The sequence below is a fragment of the Cyprinodon tularosa genome, unplaced genomic scaffold (assembly GCF_016077235.1).
Source record: "Cyprinodon tularosa strain WSP-4 unplaced genomic scaffold, ASM1607723v1 ctg464, whole genome shotgun sequence".
In the NCBI taxonomy this organism is placed as follows: Eukaryota; Metazoa; Chordata; class Actinopteri; order Cyprinodontiformes; family Cyprinodontidae; genus Cyprinodon; species Cyprinodon tularosa.
In genome coordinates this window covers 258,676-284,773 of record NW_024039190.1, presented here as the reverse complement: position 1 = coordinate 284,773, position 26,098 = coordinate 258,676, and the positions used below count along the sequence as shown (strand labels likewise).

Below are 26,098 nucleotides of genomic sequence, written 5' to 3'. Positions count from 1 at the left end.
GTGGGAGACTATCTCTGAATTTCATTTGCAAAACTAAGTCTACAGAAAATGACAGGATATAAACCTGTCTCTGAGTAAGCCATGTGTAATGGTTTACCATTGTAACAGCTCATAACATCTTTCCATTAGGCTCTCTTCAAACTGTGGTTATTAAGACCTTTTAGTAATATTTTCCAATAATAGTTTCCATCTGTCTATAAGTGATTTCAATCTTATCAATGAGAGATGACTAACAATCAATGTTTAGAATTATTTTAGGTAACCAGATAACTCAGTTTTTCCATTGTGACTAGCTTCACCTGGGGGCCTGGAAGAGATTTTATTTTACTCTCCTCGGGGATTATAGGTGTCAAAATTTAGTCTACATCAGAACTTCCAGGGAAACTCAATTAATAATAGATATAATGATCTTCAGATCTTTTGCTAAATAGTTTGAAATTAAGTGCTGAGCCAAGTGCACTGAGGGTGTCTGCTAAGAACACAGTGAGAAATCCATTTTCACCTTATTGCAGCTTATCTCCACCAAATACTGTGGTTTACATGCCACAGATTAGCACTCATAAACACCATTCATTAGACCGCTCCTCGTGCGTCTGCCTGGGGTTGCTGCCAACAGATTATGCATGATTAATGTGGTGTGAAACTTGTGGCCATGACAAGCTGTGAACAAAACAAGTGAAAGATTTAGGCCTGGTAAAAATAAACAGAGGATATTACGCATTAGGGAAGGATATTTTGTTGAAAAACAACAAATTTTTTCACTTCATCCGAAGTTTAGTTTTTCTAACACTGTCATTTATCTTTGCTGCATTGGCACTTGCTTATAATTTTATTCTTCTTTTTTTTTGTCTTGTAGATTTTTTTTTCAAAATTGCAAAAACATATCTCTCCCTAAATGAAGTGTGGATGTTTTGTGATGACAAGAGCCCCTCAGAGAGAGTGCGTTGACTCTGAGGGTCATTAAGTTGTTCAAATTTATAAATGCGATTTCTGTCTGCGATTTCAATCTTTAACATATGTTTAGATTTTATACAGAAATCAATATTTGGAAAGTATCACAGCAAATTAAAAATGGTAGGTCCCATATTTTTTTAGATCATATCTGACCACAGACACAGTGATTTTTTACTTTTTTAAAGAAGCAAGTTGGTTTGGTGTATTACTATAAACTTTCTCCAATAGAATGAATATAAATCAGCTAAAAAGAGGCAAAATAATAAAATACTTGGAGGCAAAACAATTTTTTTCTCATTCTCGCCTCCTTAAGAACAAGCAAATGTATATGTATGTAGCAGCCCTATTACTTATCCTCTTACCCGTGACATAATGCTGAGTAAACCTGATTTAACACATTCAGTTGATGACTATCAAATCCTAGTTTTGAGAAAATGTCTGGTTGCGACTTTTGATTACTGATCTTTGATCTCATAGTAACAGAAACTGCTCTCTCTCATAGCCAAAGATAACTCATGACAAACTTTAAAAAGTGTGAGAAATGTTCTTGTTTGAATTTGTTACAAGGGCTGACAAAATCATGACCACTCGAGATTTTTCTTGACCACTGTCTGACCACGAGTGATTGGGGTTCTGTTTTGAATGGACACTACGCAACAAAGTCAGAGGAAAGTCAGCCAAGAAGTAAGACGTAATGCCAAATTAAAATAAATCTGCTTCAGAAAAATGTCAACAAAAATTGAAAAATTTAAACACAAACTTAACAGCACTTTTGATCATGTTGGTTTGCAAATAGTTTTTTTCTGGTTCATTGCCAGTTTTATGTTTACTTTATTACTCACAGACCGGATTGAGTTCATAAATCCCGCCTGTTATCTAATGAACTCTTGAATTCCTATCTATATTCTGCATTATTTGATTCCTCAAGTGCGGTGGTCCATCATCCTCTTATCAGAGCCCATTCGTTGTGAACTCCCTGAAAATGCATACAAATATAAAGTATTTATCTTTGTTAATTATTATATATACTGTAAATAAAAATAATGAAGAATTAAATGAAATGAAAATTTAATTAACTGTGCATTTTCTCATAGTAGCTTCTTCTGGTTCCATCCTGTTTGGCTGTGACTCCATCCTGGAGAGAAATATCAGCTGTGCTGCTGCCATCAACACCTTTGTTTATTGATGTTGTAGCTTGGTCTGTTTTTCAGTGTAGTCCTGTTTCTCTGACTGTGACTAGCTGGATGTTGTCTTTTACCCTCTGACGTGGGATCTGGGGCATGGAGCTCGTCTGCCTGGCTGTGTGTTTCCTGGACAGGGCCACCTGTGGAGCTGGTTGACAGTTACCTTTTCTATCTCTACTTCTTTCTGTATGTTTGCTTCTATCTCCTTGAACCCCACTCGGCCTCGGCAGATGGCCGCTCATACTGAGCCTGGTTTTGCTGGAGGTTTTTTTTCCTGTTAAAAGGGAGTTTTTCCTCTCCACTGTCGTTACAAGCCTGCTTGGTATGAGGGATTGCCTTTAATTCAATGAGTCGATGCAATCAACTGGTTTTCCTTAGATAGAAAACTTTGAATCAATCCAACTGTATGATCTAGTTGAATTGTCTCTGTTAAGTGCCTTGAAGCCTTGAATTAGAGCTATATAAATAAACTGTATTGAATTGTTTCATTTAATGATTTTATTCCACATTTCAAATAATAAATAAACAAAAAAATAGCACATTTAATTATTTAGTAGGACATTTAATGGTACATTTATTTATTTCAGGATATATTTATTTTTTATTTTTTTGGTTTCTTTTGTTTTTTGTGCCCCACTGCTACCCCCACCCTCCACTTGGTATCTCTCAGTAGATGGTCAGTTTTTGTACCATCTATTATTCCATTGGAAAGTCCAATCACATGTTGTAGAAGGAGCATCAAACTGTGAAAACTTAAAAAGGTCAGCACTTTCATAAATAGGTCTGTCTCTGTTTTTGGGATGCTTTGGAGCTCATTTTTTATAGTTTATACAAATAATGGTGCTTTAGAAAACGCTAAACTTTGTATAAAACCATAAACATCTTCTTCTTCATATATTCACTCTATATAAGAAATTCTTGTGTTAGAGGCTTCAACAAAAAAGATCCTTCTTGTCCACGCCTCTTAGGTCTAATGATTTTAAAGTTTCTTTTAAATAAATTCAATCATTAATACTTTTGGATTTTTTTTATTTATTTTTTTATTTAACATTTTATCATATATTTGAGTGGCTTCATGAAAGTCATGAGTTTAAGTTCATTGCATATTTTTGCAGCGTATGCATTGGTTCACTGCAGTTACCTTCCACAGTCCAAAAATACATCTTTGGTGCATGGTCTCTCACATTGTCTTTGGACTCTGTATCATTATAAATTACTGTTTGTCCTACGTAGCTGTGTTTCCCTGTGATTGATTGGTGAAATGTGCAAAAGCAAAAGTGTTCAGACTAATGGTTAGCCATTAGAACAGACCTTTTCCTGCAGTGGCTCTGGTCTAAATAAAGCACAGCTCATGACAAAGCAGTGTTCAGAATCCCTCTCTTTAAGCCCCTTAAGCAATCTCAGCAGGACATTATCAACAGTCAAGCTATAAACAGTTGCACCTTTAAAGCCTTCATCAATTTCTTTATTTCTGTTTAGTCAGGCCCAGGGGCATCTGCAGTCCGTCATTAAGCTGCTGCGGTCTAGCTTTGACTCAGGGTTTCTGTTCTTAAGGCACACTGACTTATTATTCACACACATTTTCATGCTCTTTTGCTAAACGATGAAGCAGCATCTGTCATACTTCTCCTCTTTTTACTGATTTTTGTCTCACTGTACTTCTTACTTTAGCATCTAAAAATCTTCTTTTTCTGGTATATCCTGGGAAGGAAATGAGGCTGAGAGACTGCAGAGGTTTTTAAAGCAAATGTTTGTAATTCCTGCCACAGCATATTAAATCCATGCTGTGAAGAAATAATGGACTGATTATATTGTTTACAGTGAAGCTGCGTGCTTTTTCTGTTTTACTACCAGCAGCAAATTGGTTTCTTTCAAAACATGTTCTTTCTGCTCCTCCAGTGCTTTTCCCACATTTGTTTGTTACATCTCATTTTTCTGTACAACTGGAAGGAAGAGGAATTTGTTTGCTGAGAAAATGATTCAACTAATTAAAACTCATGCAAAAGTTATTGTAAGTCTTGTATGTTGATTTATATTGGATGTACAGTCTCTTCATATGTATTTTTTCTTTTTTCAAATATATTTTTACTTCAGTTTGAAAACTGTTAGACTTATGCTGTAGCTAAAATGTAAAGACCGATGAGGTTTTTGTTTGTCAGCTTAAAATAAAAATCAGCAGAGCAATAAATGAGTCATTACTCTTTCAGCCTGTTATGCTGTTATCTTACAAAAAGACAAACAAACAACCAGTTTAAACCAGAACTGCACATACACTAGCATAACATTTCATTCAGACTTTTTTTCCACATATAATCTTCTTTTATTAGGTTTGTTAAAATCAAAATAATTGCCTGGTTTAATTCATTCACAACGGTATTAACCACAGGCAGACCTGTGGCTGTATTTCAAAGCAACGCCCAAAACATCCTGCTTCTTTATATGATATTATGGACAAATCCAAAGGAATCGGCCAAGAGGATGGGAACAGAATTGTTGAACATTACACATCTGGTTCATCCTTTGGATATGTGATATCCAGATGCTTAATTTGTTAATAATAATCTTTCTAAATAAATAGATGCAAGTGCAAACATAATAGCCATGTCAGGGTTGGGTGGAAGTTGGTTGAGGACCTTAATGCAGGGATGAGTATTTGCTGATTTAATGGCAAACAGAAACAAAATCCAAGAGCAGAACACAGAAAACTAGGAGATGTCAGGGGAAAACACACATGAGGAGCCAAATAACAACAAGAAACCAGCAATGAGGAACTGCAGAGGTGATGTATATACTAGGAACAGAAAAAAGAAGGGGCTTATGAGCTCATATGGAGCAGGTGTGGATAGAGGTAACGAGAAGGGAGCCAAGGGGAGAGGAGACAGGCATAAGAGAGCAACAGAGAACAACTCAAACAATGCAACACATCTTAAATATAACACAGAATGGATAATAAACCAAAGAGCAACAAAACAGAATGACATAGATAACTGAAAACTCAAAAGTCCCAAAGGGGAGAACCATAACACTCAAGCCATCATGGGTTCTGCATCTGGATGTTTTTGCTGCAAAATCTGTGTAATAACAAAAGAAAAGCAAAATACTACTGTAATTTGGTGAAGCTGGTGATGGAGTGCAGTTATGTGCAGTGACTACTGCTAAAAAGATGATTAAGGAAGAAGGTTTCAAACTTAAGAACACTTACCTTACTGAAATGTCAGGTGCGGTCAGTGTTATGTCTTATACAAACCTGGCATAGTTACACCAGTTCTGTGAGTTGGAATGGACCGAAGTTTTATCCTTCTCTTTTTTTTTTTTTACAAAATTGATCAAGGGGAATTTACAAGCTATACATAATAGTTTATAGGTGTTTTTGTTTGTTTGTTTTTTCATCAAATTGGTGTGCATGTTAACAGCTGCTGGTGGGAAGGATCTTCTGTAATGGTCTGTTTTGCAGTGGATCTTGAGAAGCTTTGAATGAAGGAAATGAGGCTGAGAGACTGTAGAAGTTTTTAAAGGAATGGTCTTTAATTCCTGCCACAGCATATTAAATCCATGCTGTGAAGAAATAATGGACTGATTATAATGTTTACAGTGAAACTGCGCGCTTTTTATGTTTTACTACCAGCAGCAAATTGGTTTGTTTCATAACCTGATTTTTCTTTTTCTCCCTAGTGTTTTTTTCCCCACATATGTTTGTTGTCCTAAAAGGATGTTAGATGAGTTTCTTTGTTGAGCAACTTATTGAACAAAACATGTAGGTTATTGCAAGTCTTGTCTTTTGATTTATATTCAAAGTAATGTCTTTTCATAGAATAGTTTCTCTTTCTATATGTTTAACCGTAAAAAAAATAATTTACCTTAGTTTAAATAATATTTTTTAAGAAAAAGATACAGCGTACTCAATAAAATTCTTTAAATTCATTTCAGTTCAATTCAATTAAAAAATAATGTATGATCGCAGAGGGAAATTACATGTTCTAACTTGCAGTATTTTTTTCAATGAGTTGTTAAAGGTGTTGATAGCTGTAGGTGGGAAGGATATTCTGTAATGGTCTGTCTTCACCTGAATCTGGAGAAGCCTCTGACTGAAGACACTCTGTTTTTGTTTCCATCTCCTGAAGAGGATGCTCATGGCTGTCTATAATATTCTTCATTACATGATGAACATCTTTGGTGGTTCTCAACGACGTTCTAGAATAGATCCAGTCTTCTTTATTAGCTTGTTGGACTTCTCAAATAAGATTATTTATCTACGAAAAATATTTTAAAATGTTGTCGAAAATCGATGAATTGTGTTTAGAGTTTCTTTTTTTTTTACTTTTGGGAGATTTCTTCATGGGTAAAGAATATGATACCCTATACTGATGTATCAGTATCATTTCCATTTTAACAACATAAGTCAAAAAGTGAATGACTTAATTTAAGCTGTTTCTGATTATGCTGCTTCACTGGTTGATCTGGGGAGTAATAACAAAAGACAATTGCTGCAGAAAATAAGTTTAAAAGGTGGATTGCTTCTTAAAGGTTTTTTATTTGACAAATGTAGTAAGATACTGAAAACAGAGCAACTCACCAGTGTTAGGTTTCTGTTTCTGTTATGTTTTTCTTTTGATATTCAGTTTTGCTTTGCTCTTTGTTTTATAGGTTTTTTTGGTTTGATTCTTATTTTGTTGTGTTCCTTGGGTATTTTCTCAGTTACTGTCTCAGTCTTGGTTCTGTTATATTTTGTTTTTAGTGTTCAGTTTTGCTTTACTCCTTGTTTTCTAGTGTTAGTGGTTTGATTTTTATCTTGCTGTGTTATCTGGTTTATTCTTAGTTACTGTTTCAGTCTTGGCTCTGTTTTGTTTTTCTTTTGAGTTTTCAGTTTTACTTTGCTCCATGTTTTATTTTCTTAGTGGTCTAATTCTTATTTTGTTGTGTTTTCTGGTTATTTTCAGCTTTTATAGGTTTTTTATTTGTTCCCTCTGCTGCCCTCTTGTGTTCTCCTTTTTCCTATGCTCTTTTCCTCTCCTGCCCTGTGCTCACCTGTTCCCAATCTACTCATTAGTCTTCTCTTTATCTCAGTCTCCTTTAAATGCTCTCCCTCTTCGGTTCTTGTTTGCAAAAATTAGTTGAAGAATATTATTCAAATATATTTCAAGAAAAAAGGGGCAAGAACAGTGGGATAAAGGAGGGAATGCTAGATTTTATTATAGCATTCAAAAAAAGGTTGGAGAATTAGGAAAATGTAACAGAATTAAAAAAGAAGCAGATATTGTATCTAGGATAAGATTCGGACATACAGGATTAAATAGTACTCTTAAAATAATGAATAAGCATAATACAGGGTGTTGTATTTGTGGGAAATTAGAAACTGTCCAACATATTTTTTTAGAATGTAAAAAAATATGCTTTATATATACTCAGGAAAGAGAGATGTTGTGTAGAGAGTTAGGCTGGAATAAAAATAAACTAGATATAAGGGAATTGTTTCAATGGTCATCTGGGGATGTAGTTTTTGGGAGTATTTTTAGTTTTCTAAGAAGAACGGGTATTTTTAGGGAGAATATAATAGATTGTCTGATCCATACTCCATTCTGGAAGGTGGTGGTAATGCACCTATAAGTTTTTTGCAAACCACCATTAAAAAAAATAGAAGAAGAAGAAGTTCTTGTTTGCTGGGTCCTCGTCCGTCTCTCTGAGCTTTCCTCTTTTAGATTGAATCCCCCCTTATGTCTCCATGGTTTCTGGTTTGTTTTGACTTTGTTTTCATGTTTGATTTTGGGATTTTGGATAGTTGGACTCCTGGTTTTCACTTTGTTTTGGCTTAGTTTTTCATGTTTGGATTTTTGGATTCCGGCCTCTTTTTTTCTGTTAACCTTATATTAAACCCTCAAGAAAATCACCTCTGCCTTCCTGCCTCTGCATTTTGAATCATCTATCCACTACCAAATCATGACAACCAGTGGGCTAAGTTTGATATTTTATTTTATTTTGTTGCTCTTCTTCTTTTTTAATTAATACAGCATTTCATCATTTAGAGCATTTAATTATTTACAGAGATCTAAGAAGGACAATATCTAAAGGAAAATTAGACATTAAAAGAAACAATAAAAATATGTTTATTATGAATGACTTTTAGGTGAACACTGACCCCTCCAGTTCATAGGTTAGTACTGGTAGTCCTATGACTCAGTGCACACAAAGTAGCACCAAGCCTTAAAAAGGTTGGTGAGCAGGGGCGGATCTAGAAAAATATTTACGGGGTGGCGAGAGGGGGGCAGGAATTTTTGAGGGGTGGCAACATATGGCATTTGTTTACACTGAATTTAATCACAGTTATCACAGTTTGGTGAGAATAGTATGTACAGTCAGTGTTTCATGTGAAGCCGTTCATATTAGAAACCGTACAATTAGATCTCACTTAATAGGAGATAGAAGAAGGATAACACTACTTCTAGAGGGGCATTATCACAGGAAAGGTATTAAGGTAAGACACAGGTGCTGAGTCGCAGATGTGTGAGACTGACTGTCAGAGAGGCAGCTTTGCAGCATTTGCACAAGAAAAAACTATAGAAAGAAAAACTTACCCATCAGAGATCTATGGACTGAGCTGTACTAAAGTGAGCATTACTACACAGTAGAAATAAATGGATCAAGGCACCCAAACAAGGTACCGGACATCTATGTATTGTTTACTCTGAAAACACATTTATCCCATTTTTTTCCTCAGTAACTTGTCATACAGCAGTTACAGCAACATGAAAGGGACATTCCATGCATGTAAATATGCTGTAGATAGAGCTGCTGTATCAAGAAATCAACAAAAAGGCAGGTTCTGTATGTTACATCAAAATCTCCACAAATCTGAAAAGAAGCAACATAAAAATAAATTTTGCTTCCAGTCTGAAAAAGTACAAAAAATGTTGCGAGTAGGTTCATACAGGTCACTTCTGGATAGTTTCATACTATATATACAAAAAAAGAAATAACAAAACTGCTTCATATTAAGCAGGATTTACACCAGTATCACATTTTTAACTTTACTTTTAACTCTTTTGGTTTTATTAAAGGAAATATCAGATTTTCTCAGGTGCCAAAACAAAATGTAACAGTTCTGTAAAGGCTCACCAGAGAGCATAACATAAAGTTGAAATGCATATAACAGCTGAATGCGGCGATTTCCATGTTGCTCAGCAAAATGCTTCACAAATGTATCTAGATCTAATGCATTTGTGCGTTTTGATTTGAGTTCAACCAAACTTGATCGTCTCTTTTCTGTCATAGTTGACCGCAAATATGTCTTTATGAGCCTGAGACTTCAGGCCTAACTAACATCATAGTTAGAGAAATAACGTTCTGCAACCTGGTTTTTATCATCTGTAAATCAGCATTGCAGCTATGCTAGCAACATTGTGCTTTCATTATAATTAAACTTCTCAATAGAAAGTTAATCAGTTTTTACCTGTTTCATCCCGTGTCTCCTCTCCCCATGACCCCTGGCTCCCTCGGTTTGCTCCACTCGGTTTTCAAAACAAATCAGTCTCAGCCGCTCTCGCGTCTTCACTGCAGTCCGACATTAGAAATTAGCGGTCGTAATTCTCATATTATCCATAATTTAAAAGCCTCGCCACCCCTACCGCCAACTGGGGTGGCAGCAGGGGTGGCATGGCTGTCATTTAGGGTGGCATTTGCCACCCTATGCCACCCCAGTAGATCTGCCTATGTTGGTGAGCCCTGGTCAAGACAGACTGGTTACTTTTGCTTAGGCTAATATGATTACTCTAAACACTTTAGAGAAAACACAAATTGGTGCCTGAAAAGAAGGGGGAGTGGGAAGGACCAACTGCATCACGACAGACCCAATTGGTAAACTCCAGATGTTTGCCGATGACCCACTGACAGCGGTCTTATCCTGGGGCAACAATGAATCGACATACAGACAGGAGCCTTTTAAAATGTGGAGATTAGGGCAGGGAGGTAAAAAAAGACAGAAGCCGCATTGAACATTAATTAAATTCCATTCAGTTTATTTATATAGCACCAATTCACAACATGTCATCTCAAGGCACTTTACAGTTCACCAGATCATACAGTCAAATTGATTCAAAGTTTTCTATCTAAGGAAAACCAGTTGATAGCATTGACTCATTGACTCGAATGCAATCCCTCTCACTAAGCATGCTTGTAGCGACAGTGGATTGGAAAAACTCCCTTTTATCAGGAAGAAACTTCCAGCAGAACCAGGCTTAGTGTGAGCGGCCATCAGCCGAGGCCGACTGGGATTCAAAGAGACAGAAGCAGAGATACAAAAAGCAGCTATAAAAGGCGGCCCCGTCCAGGAAACACACAGCCAGGCAGACGAGCTCCGAGCCAGCTCCCATGTCAGAGGATGAAGAGAGCACATCCAGGCAGTCACAGTCAGAGAAACAGGACTACACTGAATAAGGGCATTCTCGAACATCTAAAAACAAAGGTGTTGATGGCCGCAGTACAGCTGATATTTCTCTCCAGGATGGAGTCACAGCCAAACAGACAAGGTGAAGTACTATGAGAAACAGCAGAGAGAGCATAACATTAGAGATTAAACTAACAGATTCTGCAGAGTGGGAGAATAGAAAGAGAATGAAGCAAAATGATGAAATAGGGGTCCCTATGTCCTCCAGAAATCTAAGCCTATAGCAGCATAACTATAGAGATAGATCAGAATAACCTGAGCCACTCTAACTATAAGCACTAATTAAGGCACTGAACCATTAATACTTTCTATTTCTATTATACTTTCTAGCTCTATCATCCATAATTTAAGTTGTTCATGACAGCGCTAAGCTGATGCCTCCCTCCTAGATTATGCAAAAGCTAAACAGAGCACTAGGAGAGATGTAGCTACTATAACAAAAAAAAAGCAAAAAGGACATCAAATAATGCAGAAATGGAAAATAGAAGTAGAATGAAGTGGTCCCTATGTCCTCCAGTGGTCTAAACCAATATCAGCATAAATATAGAGATGGCTTAGGAGGATCTCAGGCACTCTATCTTTAAGCTTATCAAAAAGGAAAGTGTTGAGCCAAGTCTTAAAAATAGTTGAGGTGTCTGCATCATTACTGCATCATGGAATAAAACCGGTAGTTGGATGCACAGGAGAGGAGCCTAACAAACGGAAAGATTTGCCTGTCATTCCACTCTTAGAAATTATAGGAATAACAAGTAAACCTGCAGATTGAGTGATAAGTGCTCTGTTAGTACAACAAGATGGAGCTATTTGGGGCTGTACATGTGAGAGGAAGAATTTTAAACTATTCTAGATTTATAAGGAGGCCATTGAAGGGAAGCTAAATAGAAAAATTAGTAGCAACCAGGGGAGCACAACCTTCCACTGAAGCTACTAGTCATCCTCTGCACCACTTACATTACAGCCGCTCTACAGAGACAACCATCAGGTTTGACCTTGCCTCCATCCATGACCTGTACAAGTCTGGGGCAAACAAAAAAACTATCTCTTGTAATTCATCTCTTGATCCTACACATCCTGTTCAGGCCTTGGACCACAATGAAGCACTACAGAGAATTTAAAACATTAAGATAGTTCATTTTCACCAGGCTGTCTCTCTGTTGTTCTCAGGGAACATCTGACAGCCAGGGTACCCAGAGACTTAACCTGCCCCTCGTTATAAATTTACTCCAAAACAAATGCAGGTTCTACTATTATAATATTTCCCTTTAGTTAACTTCCAGTTTAAAGGTTGGGTTTAATTGTAATCAAAATAAAGACACATAATAGACTAAACACAATAAAGACTCCTGAATCTAAAAAAAAAAAAAAAAAAAGAAAGAAAGAAAGAAAGAAAGAAAGAAAGAAAGAAAGAAAGAAAGAAAGAAAGAAAGAAACGTGTTGAACATTTCTTGTGCATTCAGTTCAATTTTCATCAGTATGAAAATGAACAGAAAACATTCCTCAGTGTCCTGGCTGTATAAACTGAATACCTAATGGCGCCTCTACAGATCAGAGTCTTTACTGACTTTCCCACCTCGGCTTTGAGCCATGATTAAATCACACATGCACACTGTCAATGCAGCACATGCACACTCTTAATGCACACTGTCAGTGCAGCACATGCACATTGTCAATGCAGCACATGCAAACTGTCAATGTATCAGAGCCTCTTCTATTATTATTGTTATTATTATTATTATTATTAGAGACAACAGCATAGTTGTTCAGTAACATATAAAAGTCTTTAAAGTCATACTTTTTCCCTCCATATTTCACATTTTCAGGGGCTGATACTGTACCTCTCTGCAGTAGTTGGTTGGCGCAGGGCAGGAGGAACCTTAAACAAGTCGGCAGTACATTGCAACACACAAAAGATATGAACACACACACTCACAATTTAGAGTCACCAAACAACCTAACAATCAAGATTTGGACTGGGGGAGTTCCTGGAGCAAACCCATGCATGCGAGAGGGAGAACATGCAAATACAGTAAAAAAGACTCCAGGCTGACATGCGGGCCCTGGGCATTTTGACTGTCTGCAAAAAGGAGGCTGCAAACTCATTGCATCCAAGCTTTGCATCCCTCTTTTTAAAAACAGTTGTTTTTTTGTTTCATTTCTTTTTGAAACCCAAAAGTCCAGAAACTAGACCTTTCTTCTTTTTTTAACGTCAACAGTTTGGGAGATAACATTTTGTGGGAGTACTTATTGATAATAAACTGTGCTGGAAACACCATTTAAAATATGTAATAGAATCAATTGAAAGTCAATATTAATTTTGCATAAACAGAAGAACATGCCAAATAAAGGTTTTTATATAATATATAACTCCCAGATACACCCTTATTTAACAAAATGCGTGGATTTATGGGGAACAACTTACAAATTTACAATAGAAATGATTATGTTGCAACAAAAGAGTCCTACATAAATAAAGCAGGATTTGTGACCATGCTAATCCACTATTTATAAATTTAAATATTATGAAATTTATCTTGATCTTGTATATTGTAGAATAATGCAATTAATGTGAAAAAAGCAAAAACTTATCACGACTAGATTGTATTCAAATGTTATTTTCTATTCCAGGAGTAAATATAATTTTAGAAATAAATGTAAATTCCTAATTTTGAGTTAAAGTTATGTACATTCATTCTCGTTTTTAAAAAAGCTGTTGACATTGTATTTGAAAATTATCACTGCAAAGGAAGTATTATTACTGAATTGTTTATTGATAAGTGAAGGATTGCTTAATTTTGTTGAACGAAAGCATTTGTTCATAAGCGTTTGCATCAGCCTTTCAGTCACAATATTAAATATATCAACAAAATGTGACTTAAACTTGAACTAAACTAAACATGGATATACGTTAGTTGGTGGTTTTGAAATGGGTCTAAATGGACAAAATAATACAAGATTATATGTTAAGCTATGGTTTTCAGTTAGGACTTAAGTGAAGATGCATTTGTGATCTACTTTATTTCATTTCAATGTAATATGTGGCAGCTTTTAAGTTATTTGTCTTTTCTTTTCATCTTATTAAGCAATGAAATATGAACACACAACTGAAGATTAATTATAATACAATATACAAAATGATATATGTGACAGCAGGGGATTTTTGTGAAGACAAAAACTTAAATTGGAACATAGAAGGAGCCATGGAATTCTAAGATACAATAAAGGTGGGTGGTATTTAGAATAGCAGAAATTAGAAAAAGTTCAAACTCAATTTTCTTCCATATCTGTCTTTTTTCAGCTTTTTAAAGGATGAAAACATTTCTTAAAGTCATTAATAAACAATTGAAAGGAAGGTTTAGCATTTCTCCATTTAGCACAGAAATACAAATGATCGTCTGTATAAAAAATACATCATATAATGCAAATGGGGGCACATCATTAATTTTTTAGAGAAATCCAATCTTTCATCTTAATCCAAAAGTGTTGTGTACTAGAACAAATGTACAAGGGTTTGACTATTATTAAAAAATGAACATTGATCCACCAAAGAAAGCAAATATTTTCTTTTATTCTGCGTCAGGGTCAATTTTGCTCATGACTTTTAATTGAGTCTCTTTGACTTGTGGTATGCATCTATACTAACAGGAATATCTCCCTTCCTAATAGATCAATCATAATCATGACATTTTCTGGCTTTCAAAAGACTGCTAATGAGATTGTTAGTACATTTCTTGTCAAACATATTGCATTGTGCAATCAACAGGGTGGGGAGTAATAGTGATGAGTTATTATATAACCTAACATTTGAATTAAAGGCAGTGGAATCGAGTTATACTTCCTTTGAGAACAATTCAAATAATATTTTTTTTTTTATTGAAAATAACACTATAATGCAAGAAATCTCTAACCAAAATAATGTCTTTGTTGAACCATTCCTTTTTGAAAATAGATTTATGCTTAAATATTGTTACTCTATTGTTCCATATGGGTTAGGGTTAGTTATATTCATATAAATGTGAATATCATTTTCGAATAATGTAAAATCTGCTTGTGGAAGTTGGACAGCTTCAATGGAATCCTGCTAACCTCAAAATCAGATTTTACAATAAAGTCTGAACCTCCTAATTTATCGTCTTCATCTTTTCAGTCAACATGAAATGCCCCGACTCTTTAACTCATATAGGATTGCGCCCTCTTCTGGAGAAAATATTGTATAGCCACTGGCTAGTTCCGGTTAACATGAAGAGTAAAAAAGGAAAACATGTATCTTAATAAATAGATATTGATTTTTAACAGAAAATTATATTTTAAATCGCATGCTGTACTTAATAAATATTAAAAATATTTTTTGAATTTACAGCTTTTAATTTGCTGGGTCCACACTCCTTACCAGTTAGTGGCGGTAATGTTTACCTAACCTTTTTGCCAACCGCCATAAGAATTTCAAGAAGAAGAAGAAGAATTGTTTCCTCTGGTCGTGAGGTTCTTCCGGTTTCAACAGTGGGACACGTGCAGACTTTAACATCTCTGAGGAAAGAGGGGAAGGCTTCAAACTACAGCTTTTATTTACCTCCATTTGGTTTACATTTTTTATTTTCCTGTGGAAGGGCTTGCCTAGCACGCAGCCAACATGGTGAAGCCACAGTTTAAGGGAAAGAGCTCCATAAACCCGTCCTCGTCAAGCTCCAACCCCGGTAAGGAAGCAAGCTTGTTTACACCTGGAGCTAACTGTAGCTAATACCGTTAGCTTAATCTTCTGTCTGCTGGATGCGAACGACGATGATGATATTGGGATCTTAAAGTTAATTGAAATAATATATTTAAGGACACAGTTGTTTCTCAGGCTAAACTATTTAGCGGTACTATCCACACTATTTGGAAACTAGTGAAATCATTTAAATTTACACGTACCGTGCATCAATGTGACTTTAAGTTTGTCACAACAGGCTTATACTTTTAATTGTAGATTTATATAAACTAATACGTGTGTTTATGGGGCAAATGGGAAGTGACATTATTCAGAAATATCATTTTAAAGCCAAAAATCTCTGCTAACTTGTAAGGTAAAGCATCATCATGTTCGTTTCCAGATGCAATGGAAAAAACAAATCCTTCTTCTTGGTGGACAAACATTGTTTTAATAATTTTGAATTTGGGTTGTCAGCATAAAGGTGATAAGACCAAAACCATGATGGAGTGAATAGAATAAAAGAAATTGTTATATGTTTATCCGTGACTTTAACATGAAAGGGTTTAACCCCAATAAATGTAGAATATCATTGACTTTTTGATTTCCATAATGCAGGATCTGACTAAATATTAGAAGAAGAAAAAAACATGGCCATTTAATGAGGACAGGGATTATGATTAAAACATACTAATATCCAAATATATTATAATATTTTAAATGAATATCCCACTTAGATTTTAAGGGCGTTCTCCTACTGCTCTATCACTTATTTGCTTTTGCAATATTGCGCACAATCATTTTGCACTGAAAAAAAATCTTTGATGTATTTTGCAACTTTAAATCTTAAGCAAAACAATGTCTTATTTTATTTTGTTGATTTTGATAACAATGTCTCTTAGCTAATAAATCCCTTCAGTTAGGCAGTCTGAAAATTGGACTATCCTCAAGTCCAACAAAAAAAAAGTACCTTTAATACCGTAATGTCTTGATTTATGTTGTCACTTTTAATTCATGCTACAAAGTAACTTATTTTCACTTTTCTTTATTTAACCAGATGAAAACCCCACTGAGACCAAGATCTCATTTACAAGGGGACCCGGGTAGAAACTCTGCAGCGTACATCAACAGAGTTCCACAAGTCAAACGCATTATAAAAGATATGACAAAAGTGTATATATTTACTAGATTTATGTCTGTTTGTTATGTTTTAAACATTAAGATTTATTATTTAATCATTTTCCGTGGCCTACAGTATTAACTGCAGAAAAATATTCTAAATATTGACATAGGCAGCAGAAAACTCCCTTTATGTAACAAGAGTAAATTAGCTTTACTTCTATAGCGCTATTTCAAGTTGGGAGACTTGAACAAAGCGCTTTAAGCTGGGCATACACTGTACGATATATATATATATATATATATATATATTTTTTTTTTTTTGCCAATTCTGGGCCCGTTTTCCAGTTGTGCGAGAATTTTTCAATCAGGCAGACTTTCAGCCTGGTCATATGTAGTATACAGGGGGAAACGAGAGGTGATTAGCCTCCCACGACCACCTCCTGATCAGGAATCGTAAGGTCGGGAGAAAATCAAACATGTTTGAAATTCAGTCGACCATCGTATGGTCGCATTAGAGCGTCGGTCTGCACGGTGTGAGACCATACATCGTGAGTAGTGAACTTTTAAACCTTGCTGTTTCGTCATACAGAGCTGTAGCTGCTTGCAACAATTTAAAATATCGCATAGTGTATGCCCGGCTTTACACTGCATTCTGTCAATCAAACAGTCACGTACACACTGATGGTGGTAAGTTACATTGTAGCCATAGCTTCCCTTGGGCTCACTGACAGAAGTGAGGCTGGTGTGTACATGTTCCACTGAGCCCTCTGACCACCGTCAGTAGGCAATGCGGGTCGTGTCTTGCCCAAAGACACAACACTGAAAGCCAGTGTTGGGACTTCCACCCACAACCTTTTGGTTGCAGCGCAAGCTCCTGCATCCACATTCTCTACTAGGTTTAGGCCAGGGGTGCTCAAGTCCAGTCCTCAAGCACTACCATCCTGTAACTTTTAGATGCATCTCTTCTCTAGGGGTGTGGGAAATAATCGTTTTGGCGATATATCGTGATATTCGGCTGCCCAATATAATATCGATCTTTCACTTCTTAGTATCGATTAAAAAAAAATGGTTACATAAAACATTGATGGGAAAATGGGCTACCTCTGCACCACCACTCTGGCAGAAAGTGCTGTGGAGCCCTTTAACTGTGCGTGCAGCACCAAATCTGTATTTGAGGCAGTCACAGTGGAAGAAAACCCCAAACAACATGGATAATAATACCTAATCAATATTTTCTGATGAAAATATACAGCACTTGCTGTTTTATCTCATCATTTGATTTTGATAGCTGGGGAAAATATGGCAATATATAGTGATACTGCAATATCGTGATAATATCGTATTGTGACCCAAGTATCGCGACATGTATCGAATCGCAACACTCATGCCAATACTCACCTCTACTCTTCTCTAACACACCTGAATCGAAAGGCTCAATCCCCTCATTTAGCCCAGCACTGGCATGGGAACGAGCTACTCATTTGATTCAGGTTTTTTTTTAAATGAGGTGCATCAAAAAGTTTCAGGATACTAGCTCTGATTTCCAGAAATTAAATCTTTATAAACATAAAATTGAATTTATCATTTTAAATCTATTAATCATCTGTCCTGAAACTCTGCGTCAGTCGGCTATCGAATAAGGTCCTTCGGGAAAATCTCAAGTGATTTAATTCCTCTGCAAGGCTTAATGGTATTTTTTTTTTTTTTTTTTTTAGGCCACATTATAGCTCAATTGCAGGAAGTTGATGGCCTTTTTCCCTTCTTGGTTTGTCCTGATTAAACCTTTTTTTCTGTTGGTTTCTTTATCAGCAAAATCCATTTCTGAGCTATTTTAATATTTTTTACTAAATTTTGTCAGTGGCGCTCAAATAATTAACTTGATCAACATGATGTAGAGATTTTTACACAGAAAAGTATTTTACTGAGAAGAGTGTGGATGTAAAAGTCGAATTGTTTGAGGTGATGGTATTAATGTAAAGAATACATTTTTGTTGTTTTTTATGCTATTTTTCTATATAACTGTGTAAAGTTGAACTGTTTAAAGGAAATGTCTTGATGGTGAATTATCAAAGATCTTAATGTTCACAGATCGAGTCAAGGGGGCAGGCGGGAACAACATGAGGGACAGAGCCACCATCAAGCGTCTGAATATGTACAGACAAAAACAAAGATGGTAATGGATGAAAATATATTCTGCTAATGTTTCTAACAGAATTTTATGGTGATTTCAGGTAAATTTAAAAAAATATACTTCCTGTATTAACACTAGCGGTTTGGTTCTGTCTACAGTAACAAACAAGGGAAAGTGATTAAACCTCTACAGTACCAGTCTACTGTAACTCCAGGAACAGTCGCCAGAGTTGAACCCAACATCAAATGGTTTGGTGAGTAAATGTTGTTTTTCTGTTGCTGCTAATGATGTTTGAGAATCTCCTGTTGTTTATAATATCCTCTAATGTAATTAGTGGACTTTTTTTTTCATATCTGATCAATTTTTGAATATTTAAACCTATTGAGTCTTAATCAGTTGTTTTTTTTTAGCAAACACTCGGGTGATAAAGCAGTCATCCCTGCAGAAGTTCCAAGAAGAGATGGGGGCGGTGCAGAAGGATCCATATCGTGTGGTGATGAGGCAAAGCAAACTGCCCATGTCTCTTCTCCATGACAGAGTCAAAGCTCATGTGAGTAAAATAATAGCAATAGTGAACTTTTGCAGTTAGAAAAAAGGATTTTGATTTTCCTTTTTTTTTTTTTTTGAAGAAACCCTGGAAAGTGTAGCAGCCATCTGCATTTAGCTCACCTACCCACTAGGGTTGTCACAATACTTAACTTTTCAACTGGATACCGATACTAAGTAAAATATTCGATACTCAATGTCATTTTCGATACCACAAGGATAAAAACAAAGACTCCAAAATTTCAACAGAATTTTTTTCATTAATAAACAAAATACAATAAATAGATAAATAAATACAATAAACAACATTTTGAGGTTGTATACTGTGCACAATATTAAGCAAGCTTGATAAAAAACTTACAAAATTAAAATTAAGTGTTCCTTCCTTGGCTATGCTTTACACACATAACAATGACACTAGCCAAACCAGTTAAAAAAAAAAAATTCCCAGCAGCTGCACCTGTTACAGAAAAAAGTCTGAAACCGAAAAGTGAACAGAATTATTCAATCAAACAGTGTTCAGAAAGTGCATTTTCCTGTAATCTGCGCATAAGATGAATGACTGTTTAGGTGCCACTGGTGGTAGCACTGTATCGATACTTTTGAAAATGAGTATTGTATCCGGATACAACTTTTCAGTATCTATACTCTTTTGAGTATCAATACTTTTGACAACCCTACTACCCACAATACCTTAATCTGCTTTGTACATCTGGAAAGGGACATTTTAGGATGTTCCTCTTTGCAAAATAGCTCAAGCTTTGATCTAATTCACTCCTCTGTGGTCACTTTCCTTGTAGACCAGGCTGAAGTATTTTGCAGTTTCTAAAAAGGTTTTAATGTTTAGATTGTTTTTAGCTTAGTGGATCTTGCCTTCAATGATAAAAAAACATCCCCATCACCCATCAAGAAAACTACATGTATTGCAGGATGTAACCAATTCTACACCGTGTCACAGCAAGGGGGATTTATCCTGATAAATTTTGAGTGTTTTTCACTAATGCAGATGCTTCATCCAACACATTACATCCTTCAAGAAGTGGCTCCACACACAACTGTTCCCTCTGTCTGTGAAATGTATATCAATTTAGTGTATTTTGCTAATTAGATTTTACTTCTACAGATGTGCATTTAGAAATGAAAACAGATGGCTGGCATTTTGTACCTGATTTCTTTTTAAGACAGTCGTTCACAAAAGCACCTCTGAAATCTAAATTTGTCATGCAATAACTGAAAACTACCAAACACAAGGGACTAAACATCCAAACAGACCTACAACTACATACAGAAGTTTGAGCCTTTTTAAAACAAGTTAAATGAAACTTATGAGCCCGAGTACGGCCTGCATGTCAGCATGAAGTGTAGTGAGACACAACATAAATATCTCATTTTCCTTCTAAAATGATGTTTATTTCACAAAGAGCTAAAAATTACAGAGTTAAAATGCTAATATGTTCTTTAAAGTCGTAGGGTGTGAACACTGAGTGCTAGAACAGGCTCAAAGGCTTTAACATTACATATTATGGTATTCTATATTTGTCCTAAAGCTTTGGACGCTTTCTATGCAAAATATTCTCCATCAGTTGGAGCTTTTCCTCTATTTAATCTAGGGCTGCAAGATTAAATAGAGGGAAAAATTTGATTATTTGTAAATTGATTAATCTGTTGATTATTTTTTTGATTATTCGAGTAATGTAATCTATGTAAATGGGAATTACATACATAATTAATTGTTTCGGCCCTAATTCACTTTAAATTTAACTCAAAAATATGGCATGCATTTTATTTATGCATGACCATAACTTTTTTTTTTTTTTTTGAGGTTTTACGGCACTAGTGGAACTTTCTCTCACAGTAGGCTGACAGGAAAGGGGGTATTACAGAGGGACAGACATGCGAGAAAGGACCACAGACCGGGTTCGAAACCCAGGTTGGCTGCATCGACAACTAAGGCCTCCGTACATGAGTTGTGCACACTAACCACTGTGCCACCTGCGTGCCCCTACACCTTACCTTTAGATATATGAGCAACTCTTTTATATTGACTTTTTAGCTATATATTTTGTGGAACTGAAGAATTATTTACTTCTAAGAAAAATCTCATAGGCTGGTTGTGTCGTTTCAAAAAACAAAATGTGGTTTCTGGATTCATAATCTGTTGTAGATCATTCTTCTTTAATGTTTCTAATTCAATGTTCTTGAATACTGTCAGTGCTCTTAAATGGTTTTTCTATGTTGTTGCAGAACTCTAAGGTGCACATTCTAGACACGGAGGGTTTTGAGACCACATTTGGACCGAAGGCTCAGAGGAAGCGGCCCAGTCTGATGGTTGGAGATGTGAAGGACCTCCTAGAGAGAGCAGAGGCTTCGGTCCTGAACTACGACGCAGAGAAGGATAGCAACCTGGTGATGGAGGACACAGGCGTCCGGTAAGAGGTTCACTTGCTCTAATTGCAAAATGTTTTTTTTTTTTTTTTTTATGGTATGATATGGTTATTGATAATGACTTTTATTTTATTTTTTCCTGAACAGGGAGGAAGTGCGTGAAGAGATTTTCAAAAAGGGCCAGTCAAAGAGGATCTGGGGAGAACTTTACAAGGTAAGAGATTTAAAGTGTTTTTTCAAACATTTGTAGCTTCCTGGTTTGAGTCGTGGTGGGAAACAGTGACAGCAGATCTGACTGGTCCCAGTCAATTCAAGGGATTCTCAAATTGAGAAAATAGCTACCATACAGTCGAGCTGCTGCTGTCTTATTAGTGTTACGTTGTATAAAAACAAACATTGGTTTCTGTTTGATTGTCCTTAGCTTCTTTAAAATTTTGGCTCACTTGTACTTTTTTTTCTGTGCTAAAACAGAATTTACACATTTAAATGTTTCTTGACAAAGAAAAAATATCAACAATCATTTTTTGAAAAGAATAATGCTGGGGAAAGAACATGTAGGTTGTTGTATCTAATGTTTGCATGGTTTTTAGGCTATGATAACATCCTCTGTTGTCTAAATATTTATAAATGGGTTTGGTTTGGAATATAAACCATCATGATGTTGGCCCACTAGAAAGTGGATGAACTTTTCTAACAGACACAGGACTGGCATTAGAGTCGTTCAGCCAGCTTCAGCTGATCGAAACAACCGCACCAGTGCTTTCTCCAAATATTGGATAAAAGCAAAGGTTATTAGATGCTGCAGTGAACAAGGGATTGGTTCTCTAAAAAAAACCTAGACCCTGATGTTGCAGTGCTTTACTGCTGCAAGCCAAACCAATAAAAGGGTCATTGATTCATATCAGGAGCATATTTTGTTGTCTGAGCCCTAAACTGATGAAGAAAGGTTGCAGAAAGCATAGAGTAGGGCTGCAACTAATGATTATTTTAAAAATCGATGAATCGGCCGATTATTTTTTCGATTGATCGATGAATCGGACAAAAAATATTTTTTATATTAACCTCTTTATTCCAAAATAAACATTTTAGACATACCAAACAAGCACACAAGTACAGGTTGCTCATTAACTGTACTGGTGCAATATGAAAAATAAATGTTTGTGTTAAAACTACGCAAACTTACATGAGAAATGTAGCTGTACATCCACAAAATATAGGGTACTTTGTTTCATAAAGCGCAAAAAAGACATTTTTGTTTTTAAAAGCCCCTGAGGGGTTCAAACCATAGGTCCTCCCATTTAAAAAAATGAGTTGTTGTTTTTTTTTTACTAGAAGAGTTCTGCCTTTTAAGACAGGAAAGTATAGCAGTTAAAGTTGCTACTTGAGAAAATACTGAACCATAGAGATAAAAATAGCCCTGTGATTCAAATGATAAATTGTATTTGGAATAAAAATGAGAGAACTAGGGGTGCTAATAAAACACATCCTCCAAAGACAGATATTTACATGGGAATGTGGCATATAATTAATTGACATATTACTGATCTTGCTTGATTTTATTCTGCTTTACTTCCATAAATTGCAGGATCTTCTTTACTTTATCTTTGCCTGAAGATTTAAACTTTAAAAGCCTTGCCCTCATAATTTGCAAGTTAATTTATTTATAAAGTAAATGTAAACGCTGCTTAAGCTAATTCAAATTAAATTAAAAGTAAAATAAGTAGCCAACCTTATCACTGTCTGTAACCTACTAACACGGTAAGGAAAGCATCAGATGAGCTACCTGAGAAACTGACGTTACGTTTCCCCTCTTTAAAATGAAACAAACATGGTTACTCATCCTGCTGATCAGCTCTCTTCACTGCCATTGAAGGCTCCAATGTGTTTTCTTTTCAGGTGCTGCGTCATAACAGTGGTGCTTCCGTGCCATGTTAATTTGTTTTTACAAAAGTTGCATGTTACGACTTTTTTCACTTTACAAAGCGCAAGCTATTTTAATTATTGTGATCAATTTGCGCCGTCAATCCCGGCGCATGCGCGCTTCATTTGCAGTCTGGACGCTGAGGGTGAACATCCTGCTGCTCTGACTGCAGCGCTGAGAGGGACTCCTGTGGGAGCTGGAGAACGGGTTGGGATGGGGGAGGCACCCCACGGCAGCAGCTGCTGCTGGAGGAACGATACATGCTTTCACGTAAGAGTCTCCAAAAGCCGCCAGTGACACCGTAAAAAGTCGCCAGATTTGTCGCTAGTCGCTTTTTTGAAAAATAGTCGCTGGAGGGGTCTGAAAAGTCGCTAAATATAGCGACGAAGTCGCTGAGTTGGCAACACTGCACCTGCGGCGCTGCCGTATTTTTTTTTCTTCCCCCGTTTCAGCCAAGCTGCAGTGATGACGACGGCAGCGGATGACGCATTAATCGCGCGACACAACTAATCGATGATGAAATTCGTTGCCAACGCTTTTAAAAGTCGATTTTTATCGATTTTATCGATTCGTTGTTGCAGCCCTAGCATTGAGCATCAGTTAGTTTGGCAGGTAAACTAGTCATTTATTTTTTATTTTTCTCCATGCTCTAGAAGCATCATCTGTCCCACTTGCAGTCCTGATTATTGAGCTGAGGTTCTTTTCTGGATAGGCCGTTTCAGTGTGATAGTTCGCTATTTAGGTTTGAACTTAACAGCCAGTAGTTTAGGGCCCATTCTGCCTTTGGCGCAACAAACCAACGTGTGCTCAATCTTGTTTTAAAGGTGATTGACTCGTCTGATGTCATCATCCAAGTGCTGGACGCCCGTGATCCGATAGGAACCCGCTCCAAGAGCATCGAGACATACCTGAAAAAAGAGAAGCCTTGGAAACATCTCATATTTGTATTAAACAAATGTGACCTCATCCCTACTTGGGTTACGGTGAGATATTTCTAGCATGTTTCATCTTTGCTTTGCTGTGTTGCTGTGCCCGTAATGCATACTTTTTTTTTTTTTTTTTTTATTATGTCTCAATTTTCCCTCAAATCAGAAACGGTGGGTTGCTGTTTTGTCACAAGAGTATCCGACTCTGGCTTTCCATGCTAGCCTGACCAACTCCTTTGGTAAAGGCTCTCTCATCCAGCTCCTCAGGCAGTTTGGGAAGGTGAGCTGATTCCATCAGATGGAAACCCTTATCTTGTAGAGCATGGAGGCTAAATAGAAATGTGAAATTAAATCAAAATCTATATTTTAAATCTATACTGGTCTGAGAATTTTTATTCCAGCATTACAACTAAATGGAATCATGAATATAATATATCAAATTAAAGAGTAAATCATTTGGAATGCTATTATCCAAAATGGTTTCATTTCTGACACGCTTAATCCCAAGTGGGGTCGCGAGGGGTGCCGGTGCCTATCTCCAGCTGTCCACGGGCAAGAGGAATCCAAAATAATTATTTTAGGTTAATAATCTCAGCTGCCTCCAGGTTTTTAGGAAGGCTTTTTAGCAAGCAAGTGCTACGATAAGAACAAGATGCCTCAGAGCGGTTCTTTTCTTCCCACTGCAGTAGTTTTATTCTAACTTTCTTTGTTATTTTTTGTTTTGTGAGCATGGATATTTCCAAAGGTCCACATTTGAGCTTTTTCCTGTAGGGAAAAATATAGTAGTCTCTTATTGGATCAGCTGACTAGTTGTATGAAGCGGAATGGGAGCGCTATTGGTGTGGAAAACCACAGAAAGCTTAACTCACCTAACCTCACATCAGAAGTACTTTTTTTTTTTTTTTTCATACAAAGGAAATGAGGAACAATTTAGCTTTCTTTGACCATCTAATACCGTATTTTCACGACCATAAGGCGCACCATACTAAAAGGCGCAGTAACACTTCCCCCTTTAACGTTCTCATGGTGGTCTTAACAACGTCCGCATTAACAACACATAGGGCGCACCGCACTATAGGGCGCGGCGCACTATAGGGCGCGGCGCACTATAGGGCGCGCCGCACTATAGGGCGCGCCGCACTATAGGGCGCACCGCACTATAGGGCGCGGCGCACATTTTGAGGGGGAAAAAAAGACTTTTATATGCGCCCTATAGTCGTGAAAATACGGTATATAAAAACTGATGTTCCTGTTATCTGTAGTTTGCCGGTGCTGTTTTTTATTTTCCTTTTTTTTTTTTTTTTTTTTTCAAGTAGTTATGAAAAACATTGAGAAATATCATAAACTCATTATTCGTTGGGCTTTCTACCAGTCCATGCCTTTATTTTGCTTCTAACATGCTTGATCGATGAAGTGGAATGTTTAAAATTATGAGCTGCTTTTCTGTCCAGAGATTTTAGTTCCAGAAAACTGACCTTTAGAAACAATTTTCAAGCTCCATTTGTTCTTTGTTCTTGTGATAACCCTGGATTTATGCTTTGAAACAAAAAAAACATCAATTTTTTTACTATATTTAATTAAAGTGTTCTTTTTAAAAATTGTATCCCAGCAGGCTGAGCTTTATTTCTTTTTTTTCTTCACGTACAGCTCCACAAAGACAAGAAGCAAATAAGTGTGGGTTTCATCGGTTATCCAAATGTTGGAAAGAGTTCAGTTATAAACACTCTGCGATCCAAGAAGGTCTGCAACGTGGCACCCATTGCTGGAGAAACAAAGGTTAGGTTGATATTCTTTATTTTATGTTGAAA

At 36.3% G+C, this 26,098-nt stretch overlaps 1 protein-coding gene across 2 annotated transcripts in view; it reads left to right on the top strand.

Annotated features, from left to right (window-relative positions):
* The first annotated feature begins 15,046 nt into the window (after positions 1-15,046).
* gnl2 (guanine nucleotide binding protein-like 2 (nucleolar)) overlaps positions 15,047-26,098 on the top strand; it is a 28,517-nt gene continuing 17,465 nt past the window's right edge. For both annotated transcript variants that reach the window (XM_038301251.1, XM_038301250.1), the window contains exons 1-9: positions 15,047-15,266; positions 18,470-18,554; positions 18,671-18,765; positions 18,923-19,062; positions 21,303-21,487; positions 21,591-21,657; positions 24,189-24,347; positions 24,457-24,570; positions 25,938-26,066. In XM_038301251.1, the coding sequence (XP_038157179.1) occupies positions 15,203-15,266; positions 18,470-18,554; positions 18,671-18,765; positions 18,923-19,062; positions 21,303-21,487; positions 21,591-21,657; positions 24,189-24,347; positions 24,457-24,570; positions 25,938-26,066 (1,038 nt within the window). In that variant the 5' untranslated portion in view covers positions 15,047-15,202. The remainder of the gene's footprint in view (positions 15,267-18,469; positions 18,555-18,670; positions 18,766-18,922; positions 19,063-21,302; positions 21,488-21,590; positions 21,658-24,188; positions 24,348-24,456; positions 24,571-25,937; positions 26,067-26,098) is intronic.